We start from the raw sequence: 27,444 nt of genomic DNA, 5'->3' as shown, positions 1-27,444 counted from the left end.
CTAGTCGATCTAGATTAAGAATTGTCTGTACCGCTAAATATCCATAACTTGTCAATTCCCTCCGTGAGATGATTGATTCTTGCCATTTCTTTAACATAACTAGCCGGTTATGCTAGAGAATCAATTGAAACCGGTCCCACTTCTTTTAATTTTTTTCAATATTTTAAAATTTTAATCACCAATTCGACAATCTAGAACGTCGTTAGATCGACAATTTGGATTGACGATCCGGGCCACGGATCGATCTTTTGAAACCTTGATTCAGTTTTATACAATTGTTTTGATCTCCGGACTTAGTCAATGGAGTTCGAGCAACCACTTCATACTTTATAATTGATTATTGTATATAAACGCATTCTATAAAATGTAGTTGGTAATTGTTACCTTTCTGGAAAGCAACTCCATGTCTACTACTTCTCCCCTTCTCTTTATCTGGTCGTGGTCAATGGCTACTTCCTCTCTCTCTCAAGAGAGAGAAGCTCTGGAGCTTACACTTAAAAGAGCTCACACATGCCCCACTGGTTCATCTCACAAAACTCCCTATTTGAGAGAGAGAGAGACAGACTGGTTCACATGTTAGAATATAGAATTTAGAGAGAGAGAGAGACTGGTACACATTTTTTGCGCCCCAATCTGTACCGATCTGGGTGAGAGGTGAACTCAAATTTCGAGGGGGTGTCGACGCACATGTTAGATTATAGAATTTAAAATTCTAAAGGTGATGCCTAAAGGAATTTGCAGTCTTCGGATATCACTGCTTTCAACGCTATGCATGAGAAACTTGTAAGCTCTGGTGCTAAGGATTGAGGAGGTTAGTAAAATCAATTTTTTCTTTTTATTTTATTTTTATGGACTAGATTTTTTAAAATGATTTAAATACCCTTGCTTGTTCTGAGTTTTTCAATGTTTAATCGTTACTTTATAATAATCTTACCATCTCTATAGCAACATCGCCTTTTCCATTAGCACTGGGAATCGGGGGGCAGGGGGGAAATATACTGGCACTTTCGTCGCAAAGCAGTGTGCCAGGACTCGCCTCGGCCAGGGGAATCGCCCCTTAGTGCCACAAACAAGCACCACTTAATGGCCCCTTGTGCCACAAACAAGCACCACTTAATGGCCCCTTGTGCCACAAACAAGCACTACTTAATGGGTTCGTTTATAATGTGTTTAGAGAGCGATTTTACACCCATTAGCATCAGTATTTTGGCAATGGTCTTCCCCGAAGGGTAGTTTGGTCATATTTAGGACTTGAGAAAGGTTGACAAGAGCAGTGACTTAAGTAATTTTATCAAATTTTTATACCACAATAGAAGAATCAAAGGATGCCACTGTGTAGTGGGCATGGCATTTTGGTAATATTTGCATTATATTGGCACAAAATCTTACTAAAGATCAAAGATTTTGCACTATTTATGTTTTACATGGAGATTTTGGGACCTGTACTTTCTTCTAAAAATTGGCTTATTATTTGCTTAAAAGATTTAACTTTAATCGAAATGAAGAGGAAATAAGCAAAGGAGGGTTTTGGACTTCTATTTTCCCCATATGTACCTATTCTAGTCGATTTTAAGTTGGAAAAAGGTTTTGATTACGTTGATATGCCTATTCTAACGCATCCACCTTCTAAATTTTATGTTAGGGATTAATTTTAGATCCAAAACTTCACAGTTCCATTATCTCGACAAGCACAATCATGAATCTGAAAAGGAAAAAAAAAAAAAAATGAGCCTTAAAAATGCTTCAGTTTGTACCTTCTTTTGACATTTCATTTTAATTCTTTAAAGATCATCAGGTGTACATTATTTTCAGGGGTCCAACTTATGGATCTAGGTCGGAAATAGATTTTGCAGGAAATAGATTTGCAGTAATTTAGGATATGTTTCAAGTCCTAAAACCCTTGAAAACCGACACAGATGAATGAGACAGGGGACTCGCAGAAGATCCTCACATGCGAAATAGGGACCGAGCACAGAGGTCAGTTGGAACCTGCTTGGTATGTCTACCTTATCCACCATTAAAACAAGCAAAAGGAAGCTTACCTTGTTCTGTTTCAGTTATGAAACTTAGATTGGTGTTAAGACTTGTTTTGACACTGAAATAAGAATATTGAGGTTCTATCCAAGAAAGAATTAGTGCCAAATATAGTTTGCAGACCAGGCACATGGCAACTTGAAGAAGGCACGACTTTGTAGTTATAACTAATGAAACTTATTAACTTACTAAGATTTTATTTAGAAAAGAAAAAATATGTCTTATTTATGCTAAAAAAAGAAAGAAAAAATATGTCTTACAGAACAGGAAAAAAAAAAGTTAATCGGAGAAAAGAGATGCATAGAAGGGTGTATATATACTGTCATTAATTATGTTTTTCTTATTCTTGCAAATTTATGTGAAACGATCCTACATTTGTTTTCCGGATCATTCCATTCTTCTTCAATTTCCAATGCTTGCTTGACTTACAAATCACATACTCGGGTCTAAACTCGCTCGAGTTAGTTCGGCTCTAATTTAACCAGTTAAGAGACCTTAGCTAAAGTATCAAAATACTTCCAAAATTATTGAAATTCACCCTGCTTGTCTTAAGCTTCCAATATTGAACATCGGCAAATTGGACCGGAAATCGCTGAGTATTGAAACACGGGTTCATATATTAAATAACCGTGACATATTAAAATACAAAACTGTTATATATTCAAAAAAATATTAGCATGTGACTTGAGTGGTTAGTGGTTGATTTTTGCAACATTAATGCTCAACTTCAATTCCTACCATATAACTCCCCCAAAAAAAAAAAACCAGTATATGCAGAAAGTGGTGCATAGTGAGCTGTTTTAGGTGAATAATAACTTTAGTTGTTTAATAGTTTTTTCAAAGTAGGAGGCTGCGATTAACCCACTTAACCACTTTTTCTGCTTTCCATTTGCCCTTCTCCTATTTCTTTTTTCTTCTTCTTTTTCTTTTTTTTTTTTTTCTTTTTTTTTTTTTTTTTTTTTTTTTTTTTTTTTTTTGAGCATGGTGGGAGCGTATACTGGACAACAACTCCCTCGGGCAAAATAGTTACTTTGGGAGATTTTTTTCTATTCAAATTTTTGAGATCCATTATGATTATTTTCAGTGAAAAATAATTGCGTTTTGAGTTCATTCCCTCCAAAAAATGGACAAGTCCCGTGCAATCTTGGAATGCCATTTTTTTTAAGGTAGGTAGGGAGTGAGAGTTATTTTTTTTTTCTTGATTGTTGGGTTCTAGAGATTACATCCCAAAATTGTGTATATAAAACATATTCCTGGCAAGAGTTTTACCTATGGGAGTTAGATGGACAATCTACTCCGATGGGAGCATGAAATCTTTTGTTTTTTCTTTTTTTAATCGATAATATAATTCCGATAACATTTTTTTTAATTATCAGAAAAGAAATGTGCACTTGCTCCCTCGGGCGAAATAACCACTCTTGAGAACCTTAGAAGCACTCGCTTAATTAGACTGGGAATCATTTGGAAGACTTTAAAAAATAAAAAGGTTTAATATGCTCCGTTAGGAACATAGTTTAATTCTACTCCTTCGGTAAGAATACCTACTTGAGAAGATTATTGAAATATAGAGTTTTGGGAACCACTTTAGATTTACTAAATAATTATTCTCAAGAAACTTTGAAATTTTGAATTTTCACAACACTTATATTTCACTATTTAAAATTTGGATGGCCTCTATTCAATCTCGAGATATTATTTTCTTCAATTGCATAGAGGGTACAATTAAAAAAAATATATTAAAGTTATTTTATGGGTTGAAGAGATTACATACCAAAATTTTGGGTCTTAAAATTAATTCTAAGTGGTGTTTTAGGAAGTAAATTGTCACACCCCAAGAATTTACAATACTGTTATTCCTGAGATGTGACAGACAAAACATATATACATCTATTGATAGGACAAATTTACAGTGGCGAGGTCTTACAAAGTAAATAAAGAAAGCTAGCACAACAACGGTATCTTTCAAGGTTGATCTTGACTAGCACTCAAAATGAATCCGCAGTTATCCTGAAAAAATGTTTACCATAGTTTGATGAGTTTGGCTACTCAGTAAGTGATTATCATAATCCTAAAAAAATAATCGTGGTTGAAAGATATCAATATTTTCAAAAAGAAGATCTATTAACAGAAATGCATCAACAGTTTCACTTTTGCACAATTAAACACAATCCAAATGATTGAAATGCACATAACACTTTAACGCGTCAATGCATAATTCAAAGGATTTCACAAAATACCCTACTGGCGTCCCAAGTAGGTCACCTATATACCCCATCAGCGTCCTGATAGGTCCACTTAATCACTATCGGCGTCCCAGATAGGTCCACTTAATCCCTGCAGGTCCACTTATACCTCACCGGCGTACCGGATGAGTCCACTTAATCCCTACCGGCATCCCGGATAGGTCCACTTATACCTCACCGGCGAACCGGATGAGTCCACTTGCATACTTAAATTATTTCTAAATCTCTTTAAACATTCGAAAGCAGCAATATCATGTACTCAACATATCACTGAAATCATTAATATGAATTTCACTTAAACCATTAATAACAGTCACTCTCTATAACATTTCAAAAATAACCAATCAAATATTTTGGGCTCAAATTTAGAAAGGTAGCAGTTTGTAAAGGCATTCTAGCATAATTGCCAATTTAATATGTATAGAAAAACTCTTATAGAAATTCAAGAATACGAAATTATCACAATTTATGGGATATCAATCCACAAATAAACATTTCACAATAATACTATAATCAATTACAAAAATGTCAATTTTTAAATAATAAGGCAGTCATTTGCACATGAATTTTACAATGTCTAAATATTCAAAACAGTAGAAAGAAATATCACAATTTTACTAAAAGCAGAAATATCACATTTATTTCTAACAATAGACAAGAAAAATAAATAAATTTATTTTTCTAAGAATTTACAGCATTCAAAATTTCTAACATAGATAAAATATCACAATTTTTATTAAAAACATTATTTTTCAAGATAATGAGGTCACATGCGCATAAAATTTATCGCGCCTAAAATTCATGATAATAAGTAGAAATGATTATTTCATTTCATTTTTAAAAAGAACGGATTATTTTTCGAGACAATGGGGTCACTTACACACAAAACTTATAAAATAAAGATCCTGGACGGAAATATCACTATTTATTAAAAACAGACTATTTTTCAGGAAGACGATGTCACTTACTCACAAATATTTGAGAGGGAGCTTCCGATAAAAAATTCGGTTCGAGAGAGGAGTTCACTGTGTTTCGACCAGAGAGAGAGAGAGAGATCTCAAAATTTTCTAGGGTGGGAGTGCTCACCTCCCCTATTTAAATTCTTATAACGTATTATTATATTATTTTATTAGGCTCTACCTCATACCTGAAGTGTCGCGTTAAGAGTCTGTTTTTAACATATGAAAGCCACGTCCACTAAAGGACGTGGCAAGCAGCAAGCAAAAGTTTAAACCAAGTAAAAACTTTTGAAAATAGTGATGGTCCCCAAGGACCATCATACTCAAACAGACCATCACCTATTTAAAAATATCTTTTCTCTTTTTTTTTTCTCTTTTTTTTTCTCTTTTTTTTTTCCTTTTTTTTTTTTTTTTGAAATTTTAGGATTGTTACATTCTTCCTCCCTTAAAGAAATTTAGTCCTCTAAATTTGTGTACCTTTTTACTGAAAAAGATAGGGGTATTTTTCTTTGATTTCGTCTGCTCGTTCCCAAGTCGACTATTCTCTTAAATGGTACTGTCATAATACACGGACCAAAGGAATCTCCTTGTTACGCAACACTTGCACCCTTCTATCCAGTATCAAAATTAGCTGCTCAATGAAGGATAGGTCCTTCCTGATCGGTAAAGGTTCATATTTTAAGATATGGGATGGGTCGGGCTGATATTTTCGTAGTGAAGATACATGAAAGACATTATGGACGTTTGCCAATTCAGGTGGTAAGGCAAGTTTATAAGCGACACCTCCGATTCTTTCCAGGATTTCAAATGGTCCGATGTAACGTGGGCTCAACTTTCCTTTCTTGCTGAATCTCATAATGCCCTTTATTGGTGAGATTTTTAGGAAAACTCGATCACCTTCTTAAAATTCAAGATCTCTCATTCGGTTATCGGCATAACTCTTTTGCCGACACTGAGCTGTCCTGAGCCTTTCACGAATTAATGCTATTTTATCTGTGGTTATCTGGACAATTTCTGGCCCCAAAAGCTTTCTTTCACCAACCTCGTCCCAATATATGGGTGACCTGCATTTCCTTCCATACAGGGCTTCATATGGTGCCATCTGAATACTGGCTTGGAAGCTATTATTATAAGGGGTAAATGGTCATCCCAGCTTCCTGTAAGGTCAATAACACAGGCCCTCAGCATATCTTCCAAGGTTTGGATGGTCCTCTCCGATTGTCCATCAGTTTGGGGGTGAAAGGCAGTACTAAAGGTGAGTCTCGTCCCCATGGCTGACTGTAGTCTAGCCCAAAATTTAGAAGTAAACCGAGTATCCCTGTCCGATACAATACTGACAGGAACTCCATGCAACCGCACTATTTCCTTAATGTACAACTGAGTCAGTCGATCCAAAGTGTACGTCGTGCGAATCGGTAGAAAGTGGGCAGCTTTGGTCAACCGGTCCACAATGACCCAAATGTTATCATGTCTTGAATTTGTTCTAGGCAAGCTAGAGACAAAATCCATAGAGATGTGCTCCTACTTCCATTTTGGCACGGGTAAAGGCTGCAACAACCCAGCGGGCCTTTGATGTTCAGCTTTTACTTACTGGCATGTTAAGCATTTAGACACAAATAGTGCTACCTCTTTTTTCATATTATTCCACCAAAAGGTTTTCTTCAGGTCCTGATACATTTTAATACTTCCGAGATGTATCGTATAACAAGAATGATGTGCTTCTTCTAAGATAGCTTTATTTACACTCTTATCATTCGGGACACAAACCCGACCTTTGAATCTTAGCAAATCCTCACTACATATAGAGAATTCATCTCTCTTTCCTTGCTTCACCTCTTCTATAATTGTTATAAGCTGAGGGTCTTTCTTTTGTGCCAATCGAATTTGTTGGATTAATTGAGATTCCGCCTTAATGTTGGCAATTATACTTACCACACCATTAATGGACGGAGTTGGATGCCAATCCACTATTTCCTCTAACAATCGCATTTCTTGGATCATTAGATGAGCTAAGACTCCCGTAGATTTTCTACTTAGAGCATCAGCCACAACGTTAGCTTTTCCTGAATGATAATGGATTGTACAATCATAATCTTTTAAGAAATCCATCCATCTTATCTGCCGCATATTTAAATCCTTCTGAGAGAAAAGGTATTTCAAACTCTTATGATCCGTATATATTACGAATTGCTCACCATATAGAGAATGCCTCCATATTTTCAAAGCGAATAATATTGCAGCTAGCTCCAAATCATGAATTGGATATTTTTTTTCATATTCTTTCAACTGTCTGGATGCATATGCCACTACTTTCCCATATTGCATTAATACACAGCCCAAACCTTATGTGAAGCATCACTATAAATCACAAATCCCCCACTCCCCTAAGGAATAGTTAAAATAGGTGCTGAAGTTAATCGAACTTTTAATTCTTAAAAACTCTCCTCACATTCACTTGTCCACTCAAATTTGACATTTTTTTGTGTCAATCAAGTCAATGGGGTTGCGATTCGAGAAAATCCTTCTACAAATTTTCTGTAATATCCTGCCAATCCCAAAAAGCTTCGAACTTCAGTCACATTACTTGGTTGTTTCCAATTAACAACGGCTTCAACCTTTGAAGGATCAACTGATAGACCTTCCTTTGATATGACATGTCCTAAAAATGTCACTTGTTCAAGCCAAAATTCACATTTACTAAGTTTGACATACAATTTCTTCTCTCTTAATATTTGCAATACCATTCTTACATCCTACTCATGTTCCTTCTGATTCTTGGAATAAATTAAAATATCATCGATAAATACCACAATAAATTTATCCAAAAAGGGCTTAAAGATCTGATTCATCAAATCCATAAATGCAGCCGGTGCATTGGTTAATCCAAAAGGCATGACTAAAAATTTATAATGGCCATACCTTGTTCTGAAAGCTGTCTTGAGTACATCTTCACTTTTAATCTTAAGCTGATGGTATCCAGATCTAAGATCAATTTTTTAAAACACTTGTGATCCTTGTAATTGATCAAATAAATCATCAATTCTAGGTAATGGATACTTATTTTTCACTGTCACGTGGTTCAACTGTCTATAATCAATACACAATCTCATAGTCCCATCTCTCTTTTTGACAAACAGTACTAGAGCACCCCAAGGTGACACACTGGGTCTGATAAAACCTTTATCTAATAATTCTTCTAATTGTTGTTTCAGTTCCTTAAGTTCTGCAGGAGCCATTCTGTAAGGTGCCTTAGAAATTGGTGCTACCCCTGGCAATAATTCAATGGAGAATTCAATTTCCCTGTTAGGCGGTAATCCTGGCAATTCTTTTAGAAAAACGTCGGGAAATTCTTGGATAACCGGAGTGTTATCCAAATTTATTTCTTCATTCCTATCTTCTTTGATATAGGCAAGAAAGCCTTGACACCCTTTTTGAAGGAGACGATTAGCTCGAATACAAAAGATTAAATATGATGGGGAGTCTTCTTTGATACCATTGAAGTAAATTACTGGTTGATTCGGAATACTAAAGGTAACAATTTTCTTATAACAATCAATACTTGCATGGTAGGCAGAAAGCCAATCCATGCCTAATATTACATCAAAATCTTGAATTTCCAGGAGTATTAAATCAACCAACAGTTCCTTTTCTTCTATCTTTATTACACATGATTTGTACATTATATTGGTGTTAATTGAATCTCCCATTGGTGTGGCTACCTCTAGAATGTATTCTAATTGTTCTGGTTCTACCTTTAAGTGGCATGCAAAGTGTTGTGACACAAATGAATGAGTAGATCCAGGATCAATCAAAACATGAGCTACTTTTTGAAAGATAGCAAGAGTACCTTGGATCACTGATTTTGAGGCCTAAGCGTCTTGCTCGGTAATCGCAAATACTCTTCCCTTCATTTGAGGCTTTGGAGCTATCTGTCCCTGCTTTGGAAGCTGTTGTGTCTGTAAGCTAGGACATTGTTTAATCTGGTGTCCCAATTTTCCACATTTAAAACAGGCTCCGGTATTCCAATAATAAGGGCTTGATCCATGATTTTTCCCACATTTTCTACATGGTTCTATTAGGTTTTGAAATGGCGAGGGCCTTGGCTTCTTGTTTGGCCTTTCAAACTGTTGTCGATTAGATGATGTAGGTCTAACATGACTGTTCTGATTTTTCGTCTTTTGGTAATCTTCAAAATCTTTTTCGACAATTTGGGCACGATCCACTATTTCAGCATAAGTTCTTAATTTCAAGACTGATATTCTGCTTCTAATAGTTGGCCTGAGACCCCTCTCAAATTTCTTCACCTTTCTTGCCTCATTGTTAATCATATGTGGTGCAAACCTGGCCAATTCAGTAAACTTGGCCTCGTACTGTGCTACTGTCCTATTTCCTTGGATTAATTCTAGAAATTCCATTTCTTTTTTGTCTTGAATAAAATCTGGGAAATACTTTTCATTAAATGCCTCTAGAAATACTTCCCAAGTTAATGTTTTATTTTCTTTGACTAATACTCCTTTTGCCATTCGCCACCAGTGTTGTGCCTCACCTTCTAACATAAAAACTGCCAAGGCCACCTTCCTATCATCAGGACATTCCATAACCTCGAATATTTTTTCCAATTGCATAATCCATCCCTCGGCTTCCAGTGGGTTTACAACACCCTTAAAAGAAGGTGGGTTTAATTTCTTAAATTGTTCGATATTACTCCCATCATTTCCTGTAACTGACTGCCTGGGTGGATTGTTGTTTTCCATCTGATGTTGCATAAGAACAACCATATTTTCCAAGGCTTTGTGAATTCCTTCCATATTGGCTTCAACTATTCTGGATCTTGACTTTATCCAGGTCTGTACACACAATAAATGTGATTTTAAATACATTCTTTTTAAATTTCTTAAGAATCTTAAACCTATTACTCTGATACCATAATTGTCACACCCCAAGAATTTACAATACTGTTATTCCTGAGATGTGACAGACAAAACATATATACATCTATTGATAGGACAAATTTACAGTGGCGAGGTCTTACAAAGTAAATAAAGAAAGCTAGCACAACAACAATATCTTCCAAGGTTGATCTTGACTAGCACTCAAAATGAATCCGCAGTTATCCTGAAAAAATGTTTACCATAGTTTGATGAGTTTGGCTACTCAGTAAGTGATCATCATAATCCTAAAAAAATAATCGTGGTTGAAAGATATCAATATTTTCAAAAAGAATATCTATTAACAGAAATGCATCAACAGTTTCACTTTTGCACAATTAAACACAATCCAAATGATTGAAATGCACATAACACTTTAACGCGTCAATGCATAATTCAAAGGATTTCACAAAATACTCTACTGGCGTCCCAAGTAGGTCACCTATATACCCCATCAGCGTCCTGATAGGTCCACTTAATCCCTATCGGCGTCCCAGATAGGTCCACTTAATCCCTCCAGGTCCACTTATACCTCACCGGCGTACCGGATGAGTCCACTTAATCCCTACCGGCGTCCCGGATAGGTCCACTTATACCTCACCGGCGAACCGGATGAATCCACTTGCATACTTAAATTATTTCTAAATCTCTTTAAACATTCGAAAGCAGCAATATCATGTACTCTACATATCACTGAAATCATTAATATGAATTTCACTTAAACCATTAATAACAGTCACTCTCTATAACATTTCAAAAATAACCAATCAAATATTTTGGGCTCAAATTTAGAAAGGTAGCAGTTTGTAAAGGCATTCTAGCATAATTGCCAATTTAATATGTATAGAAAAACGCTTATAGAAATTCAAGAATACGGAATTATCACAATTTATGGGATATCAATCCACAAATAAACATTTCACAACAATACTATAATCAATTACAAAAATGTCAATTTTTAAATACTAAGGCAGTCATTTGCACATGAATTTTACAATGTCTAAATATTAAAAACAGTAGAAAGAAATATCACAATTTTACTAAAAGCAGAAATATCACATTTATTTCTAACAATAGACAAGAAAAATAAATAAATTTATTTTTCTAAGAATTTACAGTATTCAAACTTTCTAACATAGATAAAATATCACAATTTTTATTAAAAATATTATTTTTTAAGATAATGAGGTCACATGCGCATAAATTTTATCGCGCCTAAAATTCATGACAATAAGTAGAAATAATTATTTCATTTCATTTTTAAAAAGAATGGATTATTTTTCGAGACAATGGGGTCACTTACACACAAAACTTATAAAATAAAGATCCTGGACGGAAATATCACTATTTATTAAAAACAGACTATTTTTCAGGAAGACGATGTCACTTACCCAAAAATATTTGAGAGGAAGTTTCCGATAAAAAATTCGGTTCGAGAGAGGAGTTCACTGTGTTTCGACCAGAGAGAGAGAGATCTCAAAATTTCTAGGGTGGAAGTGCTCACCTCCCCTATTTAAATTCTTATAGCGTATTATTATATTATTTTATTAGGCTCTACCTCATACCTGAGGTGTCGCGTTAAGAGTCTGTTTGTAACATATGAAAACCACGTCCACTAAAGGACGTGGCAAGCAGCAAGCAAAAGTTTAAACCAAGTAAAAACTTTTGAAAATAATGATGGTCCCCAAGGACCATCATACTCAAACAGACCATCACCTATTTAAAAGTATATTTTCTTTTTTTATTCTCTTTTTTTTTTCCTTTTTTTTTTTTTTTTTGAAATTTTAGGATTGTCACATAAATGGACAATAGAATAGTTTTTGGCAAAAAAAAAAAAAATAACTGCTCCAATAGAATAGCTTTCGGCAAAAAAATAACTTTTTTAAATACTCTAAAAGTAATTAAAAAGATGTGAATTTTTTTTATAAACATCCCTTTGTTTTTTTGAATTTGAAAATATCCCTAATATTTTTATATTTTATGTTCATGTCCTTCTTTTAAGAGCACATGTAATATTTCAAAAATTTAGTGTTTTTTTATACATCGGACCGAGCACAAATTACGTCTATAAAAACTATACAAATAATAAAATAAAAATAAAATGAGCGAAATCTCTCCACAATTCTTTTTAGGGGTAATTTGGTTATTTATTTAAATTTATTAATTTTTTCACATGTGCATAATGGTGATAAGCATAGACTTTTAGTACATGATTTTTTAGGTAATTACTACATAATTTCTTAATTTATTTACCACCACCACCACGTCACCACGGGCATGGAGTACGCGCGCATTGTGCTCCGTGGCACAAACTCTTCTCCGATCATTCATATACCCTAACCACCGAGACAGGCGTATTTTTCTTCGAAGTCGAGGGTAAATCAAAGGAACGGCTGAGATTATTTGGAACATAGTGTTCCAAGTGGTATTACATATTCATGGATACCATAAGAACGCTTATCTTTTTATTTATTTATTTATTTTTTATATCTCCGAGACCATTTATCTTTGTTGCAAGGAGGTTACAATTGATAGTAGCCATTAGATATTAAATTAGATAGCTTAGGGTGTGACATAAAGTTTTAATTTTTTTTTTTTTTTTTAACTTTGAGTTTAATTAATAAGACACTTACAGCCACCCAATTTGAAATATTTGTGACCTCCTTATAGTAAAAGCAAATGGTATTTTTGTATATTTTTCCTTTATTATTCCCAAATATTGATCCTATTTACTGCCCTTTTGAACACTTCACGACATGAAATCATGCATAAGTACCAATGTGGCAAAACTCAGGCAAGCCAACTTAGACTCACCACACTAGTGATTTCGAGTATCCCCAAGTTGGATGGTCCGACATAAGGATCTTAAAAAATATATAAAAATCTGAAAAATAAGAAATCTATTCGAAATATTTTTTTTATATATTTTTTATCACATTTTCACAAAGTAGAAAGTGTTTTGACTATGAATACTTATTTTTACATTTTCTCTTCTTTTTGGATTATTTATAAAATACTCCCATCACAAATAAAAATTAATTCATTTTTTATTACTTTTCAACCTCTTTTAGATGTTTTATGTTTAATTTTATTTTAAATATACTTTTCCTATTTTTGGAAATATTTTATACTTTTTTCTTTTTTCCTAACTTTTTGGCTTGGCCGAACTCGGCCCAACGCAGGCTGAGTTGCTCGGGCCAAGTCCCAATTACTTGGGCTAGCCCCCGCTCAGCCATAGTTTCCCACACTGATTAGTACTTAGAGAAAATTTCATGGTCCCAAGGACCACATGCAGAAAAGGTCCATCTAAACGTTCGGTGTCATAATATTTAATGAGGGGTCGTAGTATGCTCCAATGGGAGCATACTGTACTTCTACTACACAGGCAAAAGACGCACAATTTTCTCCCCCACAAAATCTCGGAATCCATTTTAGGATCACCAGACGAGAAACTTAAAAATAAATAATTAAAAAAAAAAAAAATGATTTTCAGTTCCTAACTACTCAAAACTGACCGTTCAAAAATTGAATCGGGGCATATGCTTCTTCTATTTTGATTTCTTATAGTTTGTGGATTGGTTGCTAGGTCAAGTAGCATCCCCCAAAATTTGTGGTCCTAGAAATATTCATAATTAGGGTTTTACCTGGGGGAGAGAAATATGCTCTCGCGCGGAGCATATATTCTTTTCACACATTTAAAATCTAGAGTTATTTACTCAATTAGCTGTAGATTACCTCCTCCTTCTTGAAGAAAATAACACATTTTTTTGAAAAAAAAAAAAAAACACAATTGCTTTAACTTCCTCTTGGGTAGTTGGGGCAGTTGCACTTGCTGCAGGAGGGTCTCAACCAAATGAACAAAACTGAGTTATCATTCACATAATTAAATGTATTCTGCCATATTACACCTAATTCAAGAACTTGATTTACTTACTATCTTAGATGTGGATTCTCTTGGAAGTTTGAATTATTTACTATATATTAGTGGTGAAAAGGCATCTTCTTCACTCCTATGTATTATACAAATTTAAAGATCTAGTGGGGCACATATTTTTTTTACCCATGCAATAAGCTAACAGGATTAACCAAGGGAATGTACACCATAAAGAACATGCATATGGTATGCCGCTGCCATGGCATCCAATCTCAAAGATGGATGATGGAGATTAAGCAATAGTTTCCGATAGGCATTTATCGGATATGGTTAAATCTCCACCATACTTCTGTGAGAATAAATGGAGGACCCAATGGTGTGCCATATAGCATTTTCTTGCACCAACAGATCACAGCTATACTAACTTTTAGTGGCAAGGGTAATCCACAGACTAGATCCTTAACAGCTACTGAATTCTGTGATTCAGGTTACAAGCAATGAATGTAAATGGGGGAATATAGTTGATGTCTAGTGATCAATATAAAATCATAGAACTTGGGAACATCTTCAGATGTTTTCCCTTCTTGTTGAGCTACCCATAGATGAAGACACAGCCCCGAATCTCAGTGAATCTCTCCTGATAAGTATCTTAGAGGTTCAAGAATTGGTATTAAGCACTGTGCTTGAGCAAGAAAATTTCATGCAATTTGCATGCTATCTTGAACGAACTAATCCAATCCTAATGGAACTGAATGAAGCACAACGAATGCCGGGGGATGTGACCCAAATTCTGCGGTCGCTTTCCAGGGATGTTGACCTCGCAAAGGCACTGGTCGAAAAATGCAAAACAGAAACTCACTTGGATTCTGAGACAAGGCCTGAACAAATCATCAAGCAGCTAGAAAGAGTGGTCAAGAGTATGGGACATAACTTGAGCCAAATTCCCTCTTCATCGTTTCAAGACCATGATTACCCAGAGCTTGCAGTGAGATCACTTTCGAGGGATATGAGAAACACTATTTTTCAGGTAACTAAGGTTGATTCCAAGGCTTCCAAGTACGGAGAACCAAATTCTAATACTAAAGAAATCAAGTTAGAAGATCCAATTGAATTGAACCATTCAAATTTGACAAATAAAGGTGCATGTTTGGAGAGGCAAGGAGATGATATTCGGTTGATTGACTTTTTAAGCAACATAAACCTCCGAGGACAAGCGAATGATGATGATGGAAACGCAACAATGAGGACATTGCCCCAAGTTGCAGATTACATTGAGCCTCTATATGAGACTTTCTTCTGCCCATTAACAAAGAAGATCATGGAGGACCCTGTCACAATTGAAAGCGGTCAAACATATGAAAGAAGTGCCATAATTGAGTGGTTAAAAGAGTTTGAGGATGACAGCAACCCACCCATCTGCCCTGTCACTAGAATAGAGCTCAAAAGCACTTCATTTGCCACTAACACATCACTGAAGAGCACAATCAAAGAATGGAAGGAGAGAAATGAAGCAAGCAGAATCAAGTTAGCACGTGCTGCCCTCTCACTGGCAAGCTCAGAATGCATGATAATTGAAGCTATGAAAGACCTCCAAAACCTTTGTAGAAAGAGAGAACACAACAAGCATCAAATACGTAATGTCGGAATGATTCCACCGATTGCTGAGTTTCTAAAATATGATGACAAGATAGTACGCTGTGAAGCGCTGGATACTTTGAGAATTCTGGCTGAAGATGATGAAGCTAATAAGGTACCCAACTTGTTCCCAATAGCTGGTATGACTTTTCCGTAGAACATAGCATATGTTATAGAAAACGTAACAGCAGAATAAAATGGACAATGTTAAACCATAGCCTGTCATCACCATCGGATGAAATAATGGAAAGTGATGTAGGGAGAGCAGGAAGGACAGTAATGGGATGGTATTCTACAGCTCTCCATTCATCGCTGTCCATTTCATAGAACAATGAAGGCCTCATGGGTAATGAGTATACCAAGTCAATTGGATTACATTGTACTAGTGTTTTATATAAAACGATAAGGCAATTTTGCTTGCTAATTAACAGATACGTCATGCAGGAAATTATTGCTCAAACAAAAGCAATTCCCAGTACAGTTAAAATCATGTCAAGCAATTTCCCTCAAGAAAGGCATGCTGCATTATCATTCTTACTGGAGCTTTCTAAATCTGAATCCTTGTGTGAGAAAATTGGATCAGTCACAGGAGGGATTCTATTACTGATCACATTGAAGTACAACCAGTCCACTGATGCTATAGCTGCAGAGAAAGCTGACACAACTTTAAGAAACTTGGAGAAATGCTCAACAAACATCAGGTTAATGACAGAGAATGGCCTCCCGGAGCCCCTTCTGAACCATCTTGTCGAAGGTAAACACTACTCATGTATCACATTCCATTTGGTACAAAGAAGTACGTTCCCCAACAGTGTTATCTGATAAATCATAAATATTTGTTTCATATTTATATCTGGTCTGTCTGTATCTATAATACTTGTTTCCATGCTCTATCGTCTTCAAAATCAATGGAAAGATAAACTGAAGTGCTGAACTCAGACATATGCAAGTAGATGGCAGACCCCAAAGCTCATCCATTGCACCTTAGATAGGGAGTCAAGATTTTTTCTTTTTTTTTTTGATAAACAGGGAGTTAAGATTTATCCAACATTCATCAAGTAGCACTATAAAGTTTAACTGAGTATTTAAATGTTGTCACAATAATGAATCACTTCAGCTATGGATTAAATTAAGCCTGCAACAGATTCCTGTGTCTGTTTTCTTAATCTATACTAACTTACTGTCATGAGATACATCCAAGGAAATTTTGTACAATCTGACACTTTCTTCCTTTCTTTGAAACATAACCATGGAATTTTAATGTTTAAAAATGCTTGCAACATTTCCACAGCTTTTTGAAAAAGATAACCAACATCAAATATGGAAAAATGGTGTGCATGATAATTTAGAACCAATTAACAGTTGTATAAGGCTAAAATCGTAGAAACCTTGTAAGATGTTTCCTCTGAAGACTTGTTACATAAGATTGTGTCCAATATTTATGGAAGCGGATTCAACGAACATGAAAAAATAAAACAAAATAATTTCAGCCTAATTACCTCAAAGCTGAATGAAATCATGTGGTTTTAAACTTTTAATCAATGCAACTTGTAAATGACACATGTCTTAAGCTCCTATTACAGCCAATGCACAATATCCACAGAAGCAAGGTTTTCTTATGATTTTCCATGAGCAGCTGCATTATCAATAATCTGCAGTCTTAAAATATTAACCACCAGTCAGAAGCTCGGAAATTTTCATCTTTTCAGGTCGAATTTTCACTAATAACATTCATTTTCCTCTATAGAAAGTTAAAAAATTAAGACAAGCAATCCTGACATCTTTTAGTAGCACAGGTTCAGAGAGGATACAAATGGAGATGGTAAGCTACCTTGGAGATATAGATCTTGAGAATAAGAGCAAGGAATATGTTGCCAACCGAGCTGCAAATGTCCTTCTCGAATTGGTGAACAACCCCAACAGTCTAACAAGGAAAGCGGCATTAAGAGCTCTGATCAAGATCTCATCGCATCACCCTAATGGAGATATACTCATCAAAGCAGGCATCCTTCCCCTGATGGCAAAAGAGATTTTGACAGAACAAAGCGATAGTGAATCCACAAACTTCAAGGAAGAATCAGCTGCAGTTCTAGTGAACATACTCGAATCAGGATTCAATTTCGAATCTATTGGAGTAACCCCACAAGGGCACACAATGGTTTCAAACTATGTTATCTACCCCATAATCCAGATGCTCCAAACTTCAAAGCCCGAGGTAAATAAGTACCTAATCAGGATCCTTCTCTGCCTAATTCAATCACCCAAAGCAACAAACACCATTGTCTCTATGATCAGAGAGACTGAATCCACCTACACCCTAATTGAACTCATTGACTACGAACATGAAGAACTCACCATTGCCTCAACTAATCTACTACTCTTTCTGTCAAAACACATGGGTCACATCATAGCAGATAGCCTATGCAAAACAGAAGGGCAACCAGGGAAGCTAGTCAAAATCCTTGATACCCGAAGGGTCACTGAGAAGCAATCTGTCACTGCCAACTTCCTAGCTAGCCTCCCACATGAAAACTTAACCCTAAGCTTGGCCCTAACCCACAACAACATCTTTCCCATTATCACACATAGAATACATGAAATCCAAAAGGGTGATGCAAGAACAAGCAGGTTTGTGAATTCCTACATAGAAGGGCTTGTTGGCATACTAGTAGGGTTCACATTCATACTAAAAGACTTCCATGTGCTTTCATTCGTAAGAGAATACAACCTGATTGATGTGTTCAAGGAACTACTGACAAGAACAAACAGTGACGAGATTCTGATACAATCATTAGTTGGTTTGGAGAAGCTTTCATTAGAGACAGTTTATCTATCAAAAGAACCCCAAAAGACTAGAAGAAGCAACAACATATTCAAACCCAAATGTTGCATCATTTCAGATGAAGATATTGAGATGTGCCCAATTCATAGGGGTGTGTGCTCTTCAAAGACCACCTTTTGTTTGTTGGAGGCAGAGGCCTTAGAGGGGGTACTGGCTTGTTTAGACCATGAGAATGTGAGGGTGGTGGAAGCAGCGCTTTCAACAATATGCACCTTAATTGATGAGAGAGTCAATGTTCAAAGAAGTGTGGATATCTTAATTGCTCATAATGTGGTTGAGCATGTGTTGAATGTTTTGAGGGAGCATAGGTACGAAGAGGCGCGGCAAAACATCTTTCGTGTGGTTGAGAGATTGCTAGAGAATGGATTTCATAATATATGGGTGAATGATATGTCAAGGGATAGGGTCCTCATCTCTAGCCTGGTAACTGCATTCCATCATGGGCGTAGCAACAGTACAAGGGTGGTGGTTGAGAGAATATTGAAGTATTTGAATAAGATGCCTAGCTTTTCTAGTCAGGTGGTCCTATGAAGAGGAGTAGGGGGAGGAAAGAAGACATGTTTATTTGTCCAATTTGCTTTTCTCGCCTTTTCTTCTTTCCCCGTTTTTTTTTTTTTTGTCTTTGAGGGGAAGTGTTATATGGAGAAGCAAATATTTTCATTTGATTGTTTCTGTTTTTGTTTTACTATTTTTTGTACATATATGTACAGATAATAAGATATTCCATCGTTTTGTAAGTTTGTAACCAAACTAAGAGCCATGGTCAGTTCTTACAAATTGTTTGAAACCAATGGTTCAGTCCATTAAAACATCAATGGAAGTTTCAAGGTTTCCCATTTATTGCTAGCCTATAAGCAAGTTAAGTGGCATCTCAAGTAGCCTGGTATCCAAAACCATGAAAAGATCAAGTTCCAGAATAATATATTTCATATATCCAGAATAAAATCAAGATACATTTCATAGCAGATAAGATATTAGACCATTCGTACACTAGGACCAAAAACTGCACAGCATTTAACACTTTGTACAGTCCTAATTGATGGCTGGTTCTCTAACTGAATCCACATATAATTATCCACTCCCCAAGAGTCACTGCTGCTACCAAAATATCTACTAGACTTCTTTTTTCACAAACATTGCTCTTATTCTTGAACAGCATAAAAAACATAATGACATACATAACTGAGAACTCATGAAACCCAATGAAGATTGGATGCAATTTTAGAAAATGAAACAAGCTTCAGTTATAGTTTGATTGTTGTTCAATTTGAATAACCCAAGGCCCAAAATTCAATAGTCTCCACTCTACAGTTATATTACCTACTAAATGACCCAAATGCTCATAGATACTTAAAAACCCAACAATTGAAAATCTTTTATCATCAGAAATTAAGAATATTTACAAGAACATAGACCCCATGGAACCAAGATTAGATGCAGCTCTAGCAAGAGACACTCTTTATTCAAATTTTGATTCCACCCAGCAACACCAGAATGACAAAATAGCTTACAAATTGCAAACAAACCAAATGCTAGAAAACTCAAATAAGTGTTTTAGGTTACAAATATCCTCGAACATGTATATAGTGCCCTTGATCTTAGGGCTGGCAATGGCTCTGGTGGCCCGGTTAACCAAGCCTTGAACAACTACAGCCCAGTGGCAAGAGTTGGTCCACCACAACCTTAGAGTTGGCTAGGCCTGGGCTGGGACATGATCATGACAAAGCTTGCTCAGACAGTCCTAAACCGGGCCAAGGCTGGGCCTCGGCCTGGGCTGGGACATGGTCATGACAAAGCGTTTTCAGACAGTCCTAAACCGGGCCAAGGCTGGGCTTAAGCTCGGGCCCCTTCAGCTCAGGCCGGATTAGGCCGTGCCAACTATGGAAACTGGGCCATGTTGGCCCACCCCCAGCTAGCCTGCTTTAAATTACTAGGTCTTAAACCCCAAATACACGGCCCAAACCCATTTGGATACGCCAATACTGACTTCTTTTTGAGTGACATGGACGTCTAATTGTACTCAAAAGAACACTTTGAAATTTCCAGTTCCAAAATGTCAACTATGCCCTAGAATGCCTCTTTGAAAGGGAAAGCTTTCTATAATTTTCGTTATATATATAAATCATATACTTCTCCTGCTCTCTAGTCGTTCAATTTATATCAAGTGAATGGTTGACTCTTTAATCTAGATCTAGTATGTTATAGTATTTTATTTTAAATTTTTTTTTACAAATCATATAAATATGAAATCCATCATCTCAATAAGGCACATCTATATATAATATAAAAATATTCTTGATAAAATAAAATAACCAAAATACCCCTGTAACTTTTAGAGGTATTTTGGTAATTTTATTTTATCGAAAATATTTTTTTATATTTTTTACAAGTGTGACTTTAAGAGAGGAGTGGGCGACCAAAAATTGGTGTCAAAATATTTAGTAGAAAAATTTAAAAATAGAATCGTACCTTGTGATTGGGTCCATTTTGGCCCTCCATTAAGATCAGACGGCTGGACACAGGAAAGTATATAACTTATATGCATTAGGGAAGCATAGAAAGTTTTCCCCTTACCAAATTACTCCCCCTTGCCATCAATTTTGTAAACTGGAAAAACCAACGAACAACACACATAGTAGGATCCGAAGATGAAGACTTAAGCCCAAAAATTACAGAAGATTTTTTTTTATTGTTTTATCCCAAAATATATAACATGGGAAGAGGGACTTTGCATATAAAGTTTTGGGCTTCACTAAAAAAATTGTCAATCTAGATCAGAACTGGCCGATCTAGATTAGGAATTGCACGTACCCGCTACATATTCGGAACTTGTCAATTCCCTCCATGAGATGGAGGATTCTGGCCAGTTCTTTAACATAACTAGCCTGTTCTGCCGGAGGATCAATCGAAACCGGTCCCACTTCTTTTAATTTTTTTCAATTTTTTAAAATTTTAATCACCGGTTCGACAATCTAGAATGCCGATCTAATGCGTCAGATCAACAATCTGGATTGACGATCCGGCCCACGGATCGGTCTTTTGAAACCTTGATTCATAGTTTTATACAATTGTTTTGATCTCCAGACTTAGTCAACGAAATTCGAGCAACCAGTTCATACTTTATAATTGATTATTGTACATAAACGCATTCTATAAAATGTGGTTGGTAATTGTTACATTCTAGAAGGCAACTCCTTGTCTGACTACTTCTCCTCTCGCTCTGGGCGTGGTCAATGGCTACTTCCTCTCTCTCTAAAGAGTGAGAAGCTCTGGAGCTTATACTTAAGGAGTTCACCCATGCACCACTGGTTCATCTCACAAAACTCCCCATTTGAGAGAGAGAGGGAGACTGGTTCACAAGTTAGAATATAGAATTTAGAGAAAGAGAGACTGGTGCACATTGTTTACGCTTCAATCTGTACCGATCTAGGTGAGAACAACACAATTTCGAGAGGGGGTCAACGCATATGTTAGAATTTAGAATTCCAAAGGTGATGCCTAAAGTCTTCAATGTGATGGGATTTCACTGCTTTAGAGGCTAGGTACCATACTGGGTTTTAATGGTGCATGATAGGGCAAATTTAAAAAGTTCAAAAGAAGAGTAGGTCAGAAGACTCTGAACTATTGAATGCAATCGCGTGTGAAAACACCATTAACATACTTATTGGATGTCCACAGGCACCTAAAGGGGCAAATGCATCATATAATGCTCACAAAACAAAGAAAAAAGGTGTCCACCTTGTGTTTTGAGAAGATATGATGGAGATCGGTGAAAGTCCATCACCTGAACCAATAAGTTCATCTTCAACATCCTCTATTGAGAAAGGACAGTGGACTGCTCCATCAGTATCGCACATCACATGGACGTGGATTGATCCATTTTCCTAATAAGGTATTCCCAAAACGTGAAAAGGATGACCGCTGCAAATCATTGAAAGTGGTAGGAAACAGAAAAGAATGAAAAAGAAAATGAAAAGAAGATCCATTCATGTTACTCATGATAACCAATATAAAAGCAGTTCTTTACATCAGATACTGCAAACATAGATAGACCCATATTATATCATCTTTTCCCATGTCAAGAAGCTCAACCTCACTAAGCAAACCGGGGACCTCAAACTACATCTAATCAATGAAATTCCAAACATCGAGAGAACACTGCAAATGATGACTCAGAGATCCACCGACTAACCCGCATCCCATTGCAGAAGAACCCAAAATGAAAATGCGGTTGCAGAGCAACCAGTGTCAAAGAAATCCTATCCATGTCTAAGAGCAGTATACAACTGACCTTTGTGGCCCATCTACACAACTTCCCTGTTGAAAATCCAGCTGAAAGGAACTGTTGCGACTTGCTTTGCCCGACTTTGGAGTCTCTCTTCCAACCTTGGAGCCAAGCCACACACAAAATCTTGGGCCTTCTGCACCTTCCCAGAAAGATACATCTATTAACCAGGAATTCAATGATATCTGTATAATCCTTAGTTGTATAAACCTGCAACTTCTGAACAACATCCGAGAAATGCGTGGTCATCTTGCCCATCATACATCAACTGAGGAGGCATGGATATCTTCTTCTTCATCATGTCAGCAAATGCCAAGACCGTGTCATCAGGGTCAATCTCAAAGAGCTTCTCTACGATCTTGGATTAAGGGGACCAATGTGTAATGGAAGAACGAAAATCAAAGGAAACACGAGATTCAACATAAGATTCATTTACGTCAAAAATCCAAGTTGATTCGTTTATCTTTATTTTTATTATTATCTGGGGTTGGTTGCTATGTTATGTTATAGAGTTTATACCTCAAAATTTTGAATCCAAAAAATATTCCGAGCTTAGTGTCTTGCCCGAGCGAACAAATGGAAAGTTGGCAGTACAAAGTTTCCCTTAAATTGGAGGACAGTGTCATGAACACCTGTGCAAAAGAGGTTATGATGTATTAATGTTACGTTGTAATCATAACATGTTATATCATACTAATGTCATTGTGCTCAGTATTTTCTAAAATATGGGATGGGAATTTATATTAATACCGAATTATAAAATATAATTTATTTTGAGTTTTAAGTAATCTTTTGAATTTCAAAAGCATAGGAAATAAAAAACGATGTGGTTTATTTTCAAAAGCATAAAATAACTATTGTAATTGTTATATATAAATAAAGGGCAAATCAATTTAATAATAACACTAACATGGCTATTGGACCCCCTTTTATTTAAGGGTGCGTTTTGTATAGAGCCTAGGCTCTAAACAATCAAATTGGAGCCTATCTTCAAATATTGTCAAGAAATGTGGTTTCACTACCGGGAATCTTTGTGATAGTCTTAAAATATATTTTTATATTTATTTATAAAGTTTAAAGCTTCAAAAATAGTGTATATCAACAGATCTATGAAACTTGAAAATCTTGAAATCTGATGGTAAAAAAGTACGCTACAAAATACACTATTTACAAAACTCGAAATCCAATTTTTTCTCTATGTCCATGCATCTTGATGTTGAGATGATCAATTTGACAATATTTGGGCATCAAAACAACATTTTCTAATAAAATTTTTAAGGTAGGCTCAAATTTGATTGTTCATAGCCGCTATATAAACTTTCCCCTTTACTTAATAACTTCTTTCTTTGGAAATTTATAAATTTTTAATTGATGGATAATGGATCCTGACCTAATTAACATGAAAGCAAAAGACAAATTGTATAACTTTGTGCTATTTCACCATCCACTTAAAAATAATAATAAAATAGATAGTGGGAATTGGTTAGAGAGATCTATAAATTTATTTTAATTATTTAAAATATAGTTAAACATATTCAATAAGATTTAAAAAGAATTGGATCCATAGAATTAGAAATATGATAAATATAATGAGAACTTCATCTTTTTTAGAAAGCTTATCTTACTATTTCCATTTTATTCCCCTTAAAACTGATCAGTTGTTTCCCCTCTCCCCTCTCTCTCAATCTCATCTCCTCTCTATGTCCCACTCTCATCTCTCTTCCATTGAACCCTCTTTCGCTAATTTCATATGGGCATCTTTCATTATTATCATCAATAGCATAGGCCCTCTATCTCTCACACACTCAATCATCATGACATGGTCCCTCTATCGTGACCTTGACCACATATGGTGCACATGTTACCCTCTCTCCCCCCTCTCCCACTCCCTCTCTCTCTCCTCTCTCTTTCTCTTCCCCTATGTATTAATTAATTTATTTTTTTATATTTACAATATTATAAATATGCATGTAAGGATATAGTTCTTGATAGAATAAATCACATATCAACATTAGTGTAGTTGAGTCCAAATAATTAAAAAAAAAACTTTAATGATGATGATGATATATATCATACTAATGTATCAATAAAATGACAAACGATTGGCAAGTGGGAGGCAAAATGATTATTGAATTAATTTATGCTTTATAAGGATCACACCTCATTTAAACACAGTTAGCAAGTTAGGGAATATTAATATATCAGCGAACCAAAACATCAGCAATGAATTGGTTTTTGTTTCAAAGGTTGAAGGAAAAAATCAAGTAAAAAATATGGATCGTCAAAAAAATAAGGTAAGTTATAGAATCGTAAATATTTCGGATTTGTCTCAAAAAACAGAATGAAAAAATCGGATATGTAAAGATGGCTAACAAAGGATTATGATTTGCAGTTATTGTACATATGCATTAAAGCCATTGAATAGTAATTTTGTGGCATTGCCTAGTGCTGTTAGAGTTTTACTTGACAATTTATTATCTAAACTTTCAATAAATCCAACAACAATGCTTACTTTGTTGTCACAGTATGAAATATATCACAAATTTATTAGGAGCATGAAATGAAACAACAATAATAATACTTAAACACAAGAACTACAATATTAAATGGAAAAATTACAAAAAACACCCTAAAACGTACTACGTATGCAACTTACCCCCACCCAAATTTTTTCTCACTTTTTTCTCCGAAACAACATTTCATCGCGAAAACCCCCAAACTAAAAAGTTGTTATTTTTTGGATGGAAATTCCTTCCCATATAAACCAAATTAATTCACAGGGCCCAAGTAGCGTACTGCTGGAGCGCATCTTTTCACCGCCGGAGCGTGTCTTTGCACTGCCGGAGCGTTGTGGCTCAGACATGCATTGTCGTAGTGCAAATTCAAAATGCCAAAGCACTTGTTTATACTACCAGAGCGCAGTCCTCCATTGCCAGAGCGTTGTTGCTCTAGAGACTTCATAACCGGAGCTCATCTTTGCACTACCGGAGCGAGTTCTCATAATGTCGGAGCGCTGTGGCTCAGACCTGCATTGCCGGAGCGTACATTCAGAATGCCGTAGCGAGTGTGAAAATAGGAGAGAGAAGGCCGTGTGAAAACAAATAAGGGTAGTTTAGTCTTATTTCATGCTACTTTTGGGTTGGGGGGTTATTTACGAGGAAAGATTGTTTTGGGGGAAAAAGTGACAGAAAAGATTGTGGTGAGGGTAAGTTGCATAGATAGTCTATTTAGGGTGTTTTTTTATAATTTTCCCTTATTAAATAACAAGAACTATAAACCAAGGTGTAGGATTATTATTCAAAGAGAAAAAAAAAGGCAAAGAAATCACTCAAGTATTGCAATTAACTAAAACCAAACACGAAGATCCAAATATGTAAAAGAGTGGTCCATCCAAAATGCTATGTTGCATACATCAATAAAACAAAAAGATAACTTTTTAAAATATGCAATTAATCAAATTTCTATATGCATAAAGAAAACAACAAAATACTTGAGCAAATTCAAATCTCACATTAAATTCTTAGCTGCCTAAATCTTTAGTATCTTTGAATATATCTCTTGCTCTTTATAAAAAAAGAAAAGTTTATATAGAGCCAAGGCTCTAATCAATCAAATTCAAGCATACCTCAAAACATTCACTAGAAGAGGTTGTTTTCATTCTCAAATATCTTTAAATTGATCATCTCAACATCAAGATGCATGGCCATGAGAAAAAAATAGATTTCAAGTTTTGGAAATGATGTATTTTGTAACGCATTTTTGGATCGTCAATTTTAAAGATTTTAAAGTTTTCATAGATATCTCTATCTGCACTATTTTGAAGCTTTAAACTTTATTAATAAATATGAAAATATATTTTAAGGTTATCAAAATGATTTCCAATATTGAAACCACATTCCTCGACAAAATTTGAAGGTAGGCTCTAATTGAATTGTTTAGAGCCCAAGTTCTATAAAAACCACACCCAATAAAAATGCTCCAATTTTTTTCTTAAAAAAAAAGATTTTTTATTGGGTTACTCCTGCCTATTATTTTGATATATACGATTGTTCTGGTGTCTTATTTTTTGATGAATGTATTGCATGTACATTTATATACACTTTTTTTAAGGGAATTTATGGGTGATAGTTTTTATGGTATTTTACTTTAAGGTGTGATTCTTAATTTAATCCAAACGTTAATGTGTTTATCTTTAAATTAAAATTCAATAATATTAAATTAATGACGAAATAAAGTAATAGAGAAGAAATTTTTTTGAAAAGATTTTTTACAAAAAGATAAATTACAAGTTTATATCGGTTTCAATTAAATAAACACGATTTTTTGAAGATATTTTGAAAACTCAAAGTTCTTAATTGATTTCAAAAAATAAAAATAAAAAATTGAAAACATCATAATTTAAACGGAGAGTTAGCTATGCGTGCGATTCATGCCTTCTATGGCTCTCGTCTCATGCGAAACAGGTTTCTTTACTCGCAGTTCATACCAACATGGGTTATGTCCTGTAGGTTTATAGGCTCATAATCAAAATTCTACATCTCCTGTAGGTTTAATAAATCCAGCAAAAGCATCTCTTATAGGGAAATCTTTTGACTATAAATTGCACCTATTTATTATATAATTAACAAATTGCTGATTCAACTG

At 35.3% G+C, this 27,444-nt stretch overlaps 1 protein-coding gene across 1 annotated transcript; it reads left to right on the top strand.

The window, feature by feature from the left end:
* Positions 1-400: 400 nt before the first annotated feature.
* Positions 401-19,252, top strand: LOC18433978 (Armadillo/beta-catenin-like repeat family protein). The gene is made up of 4 exons (XM_006844054.3): positions 401-811; positions 14,526-15,788; positions 16,118-16,427; positions 17,470-19,252. Exons 2-4 carry the CDS (start codon positions 14,610-14,612, stop codon positions 19,044-19,046), a joined length of 3,066 nt encoding a protein of 1,021 aa, XP_006844117.2. The 5' UTR covers positions 401-811; positions 14,526-14,609; the 3' UTR covers positions 19,047-19,252.
* Positions 19,253-27,444: the final 8,192 nt, after the last annotated feature.

Source organism: Amborella trichopoda, chromosome 10 (assembly GCF_054954075.1).
Source record: "Amborella trichopoda isolate Santa Cruz 75 chromosome 10, AtrichopodaSantaCruz75HAP2 v2.0, whole genome shotgun sequence".
Taxonomy (NCBI): domain Eukaryota; kingdom Viridiplantae; phylum Streptophyta; class Magnoliopsida; order Amborellales; family Amborellaceae; genus Amborella; species Amborella trichopoda.
Note: the sequence above shows the minus strand (reverse complement) of the source record. Positions and strands in the feature narration are given on the sequence as shown.

Coding starts and splice junctions, on each gene's coding strand:
- LOC18433978 (XM_006844054.3), top strand. CDS start 14,610: ATGTTTTCCCTTCTTGTTGAGCTACCCATAGATGAAGACACAGCCCCG. Junction 15,789..16,117: donor AAGATGATGAAGCTAATAAG/GTACCCAACTTG, acceptor TACGTCATGCAG/GAAATTATTGCTCAAACAAA. Junction 16,428..17,469: donor TCTGAACCATCTTGTCGAAG/GTAAACACTACT, acceptor TTAGTAGCACAG/GTTCAGAGAGGATACAAATG.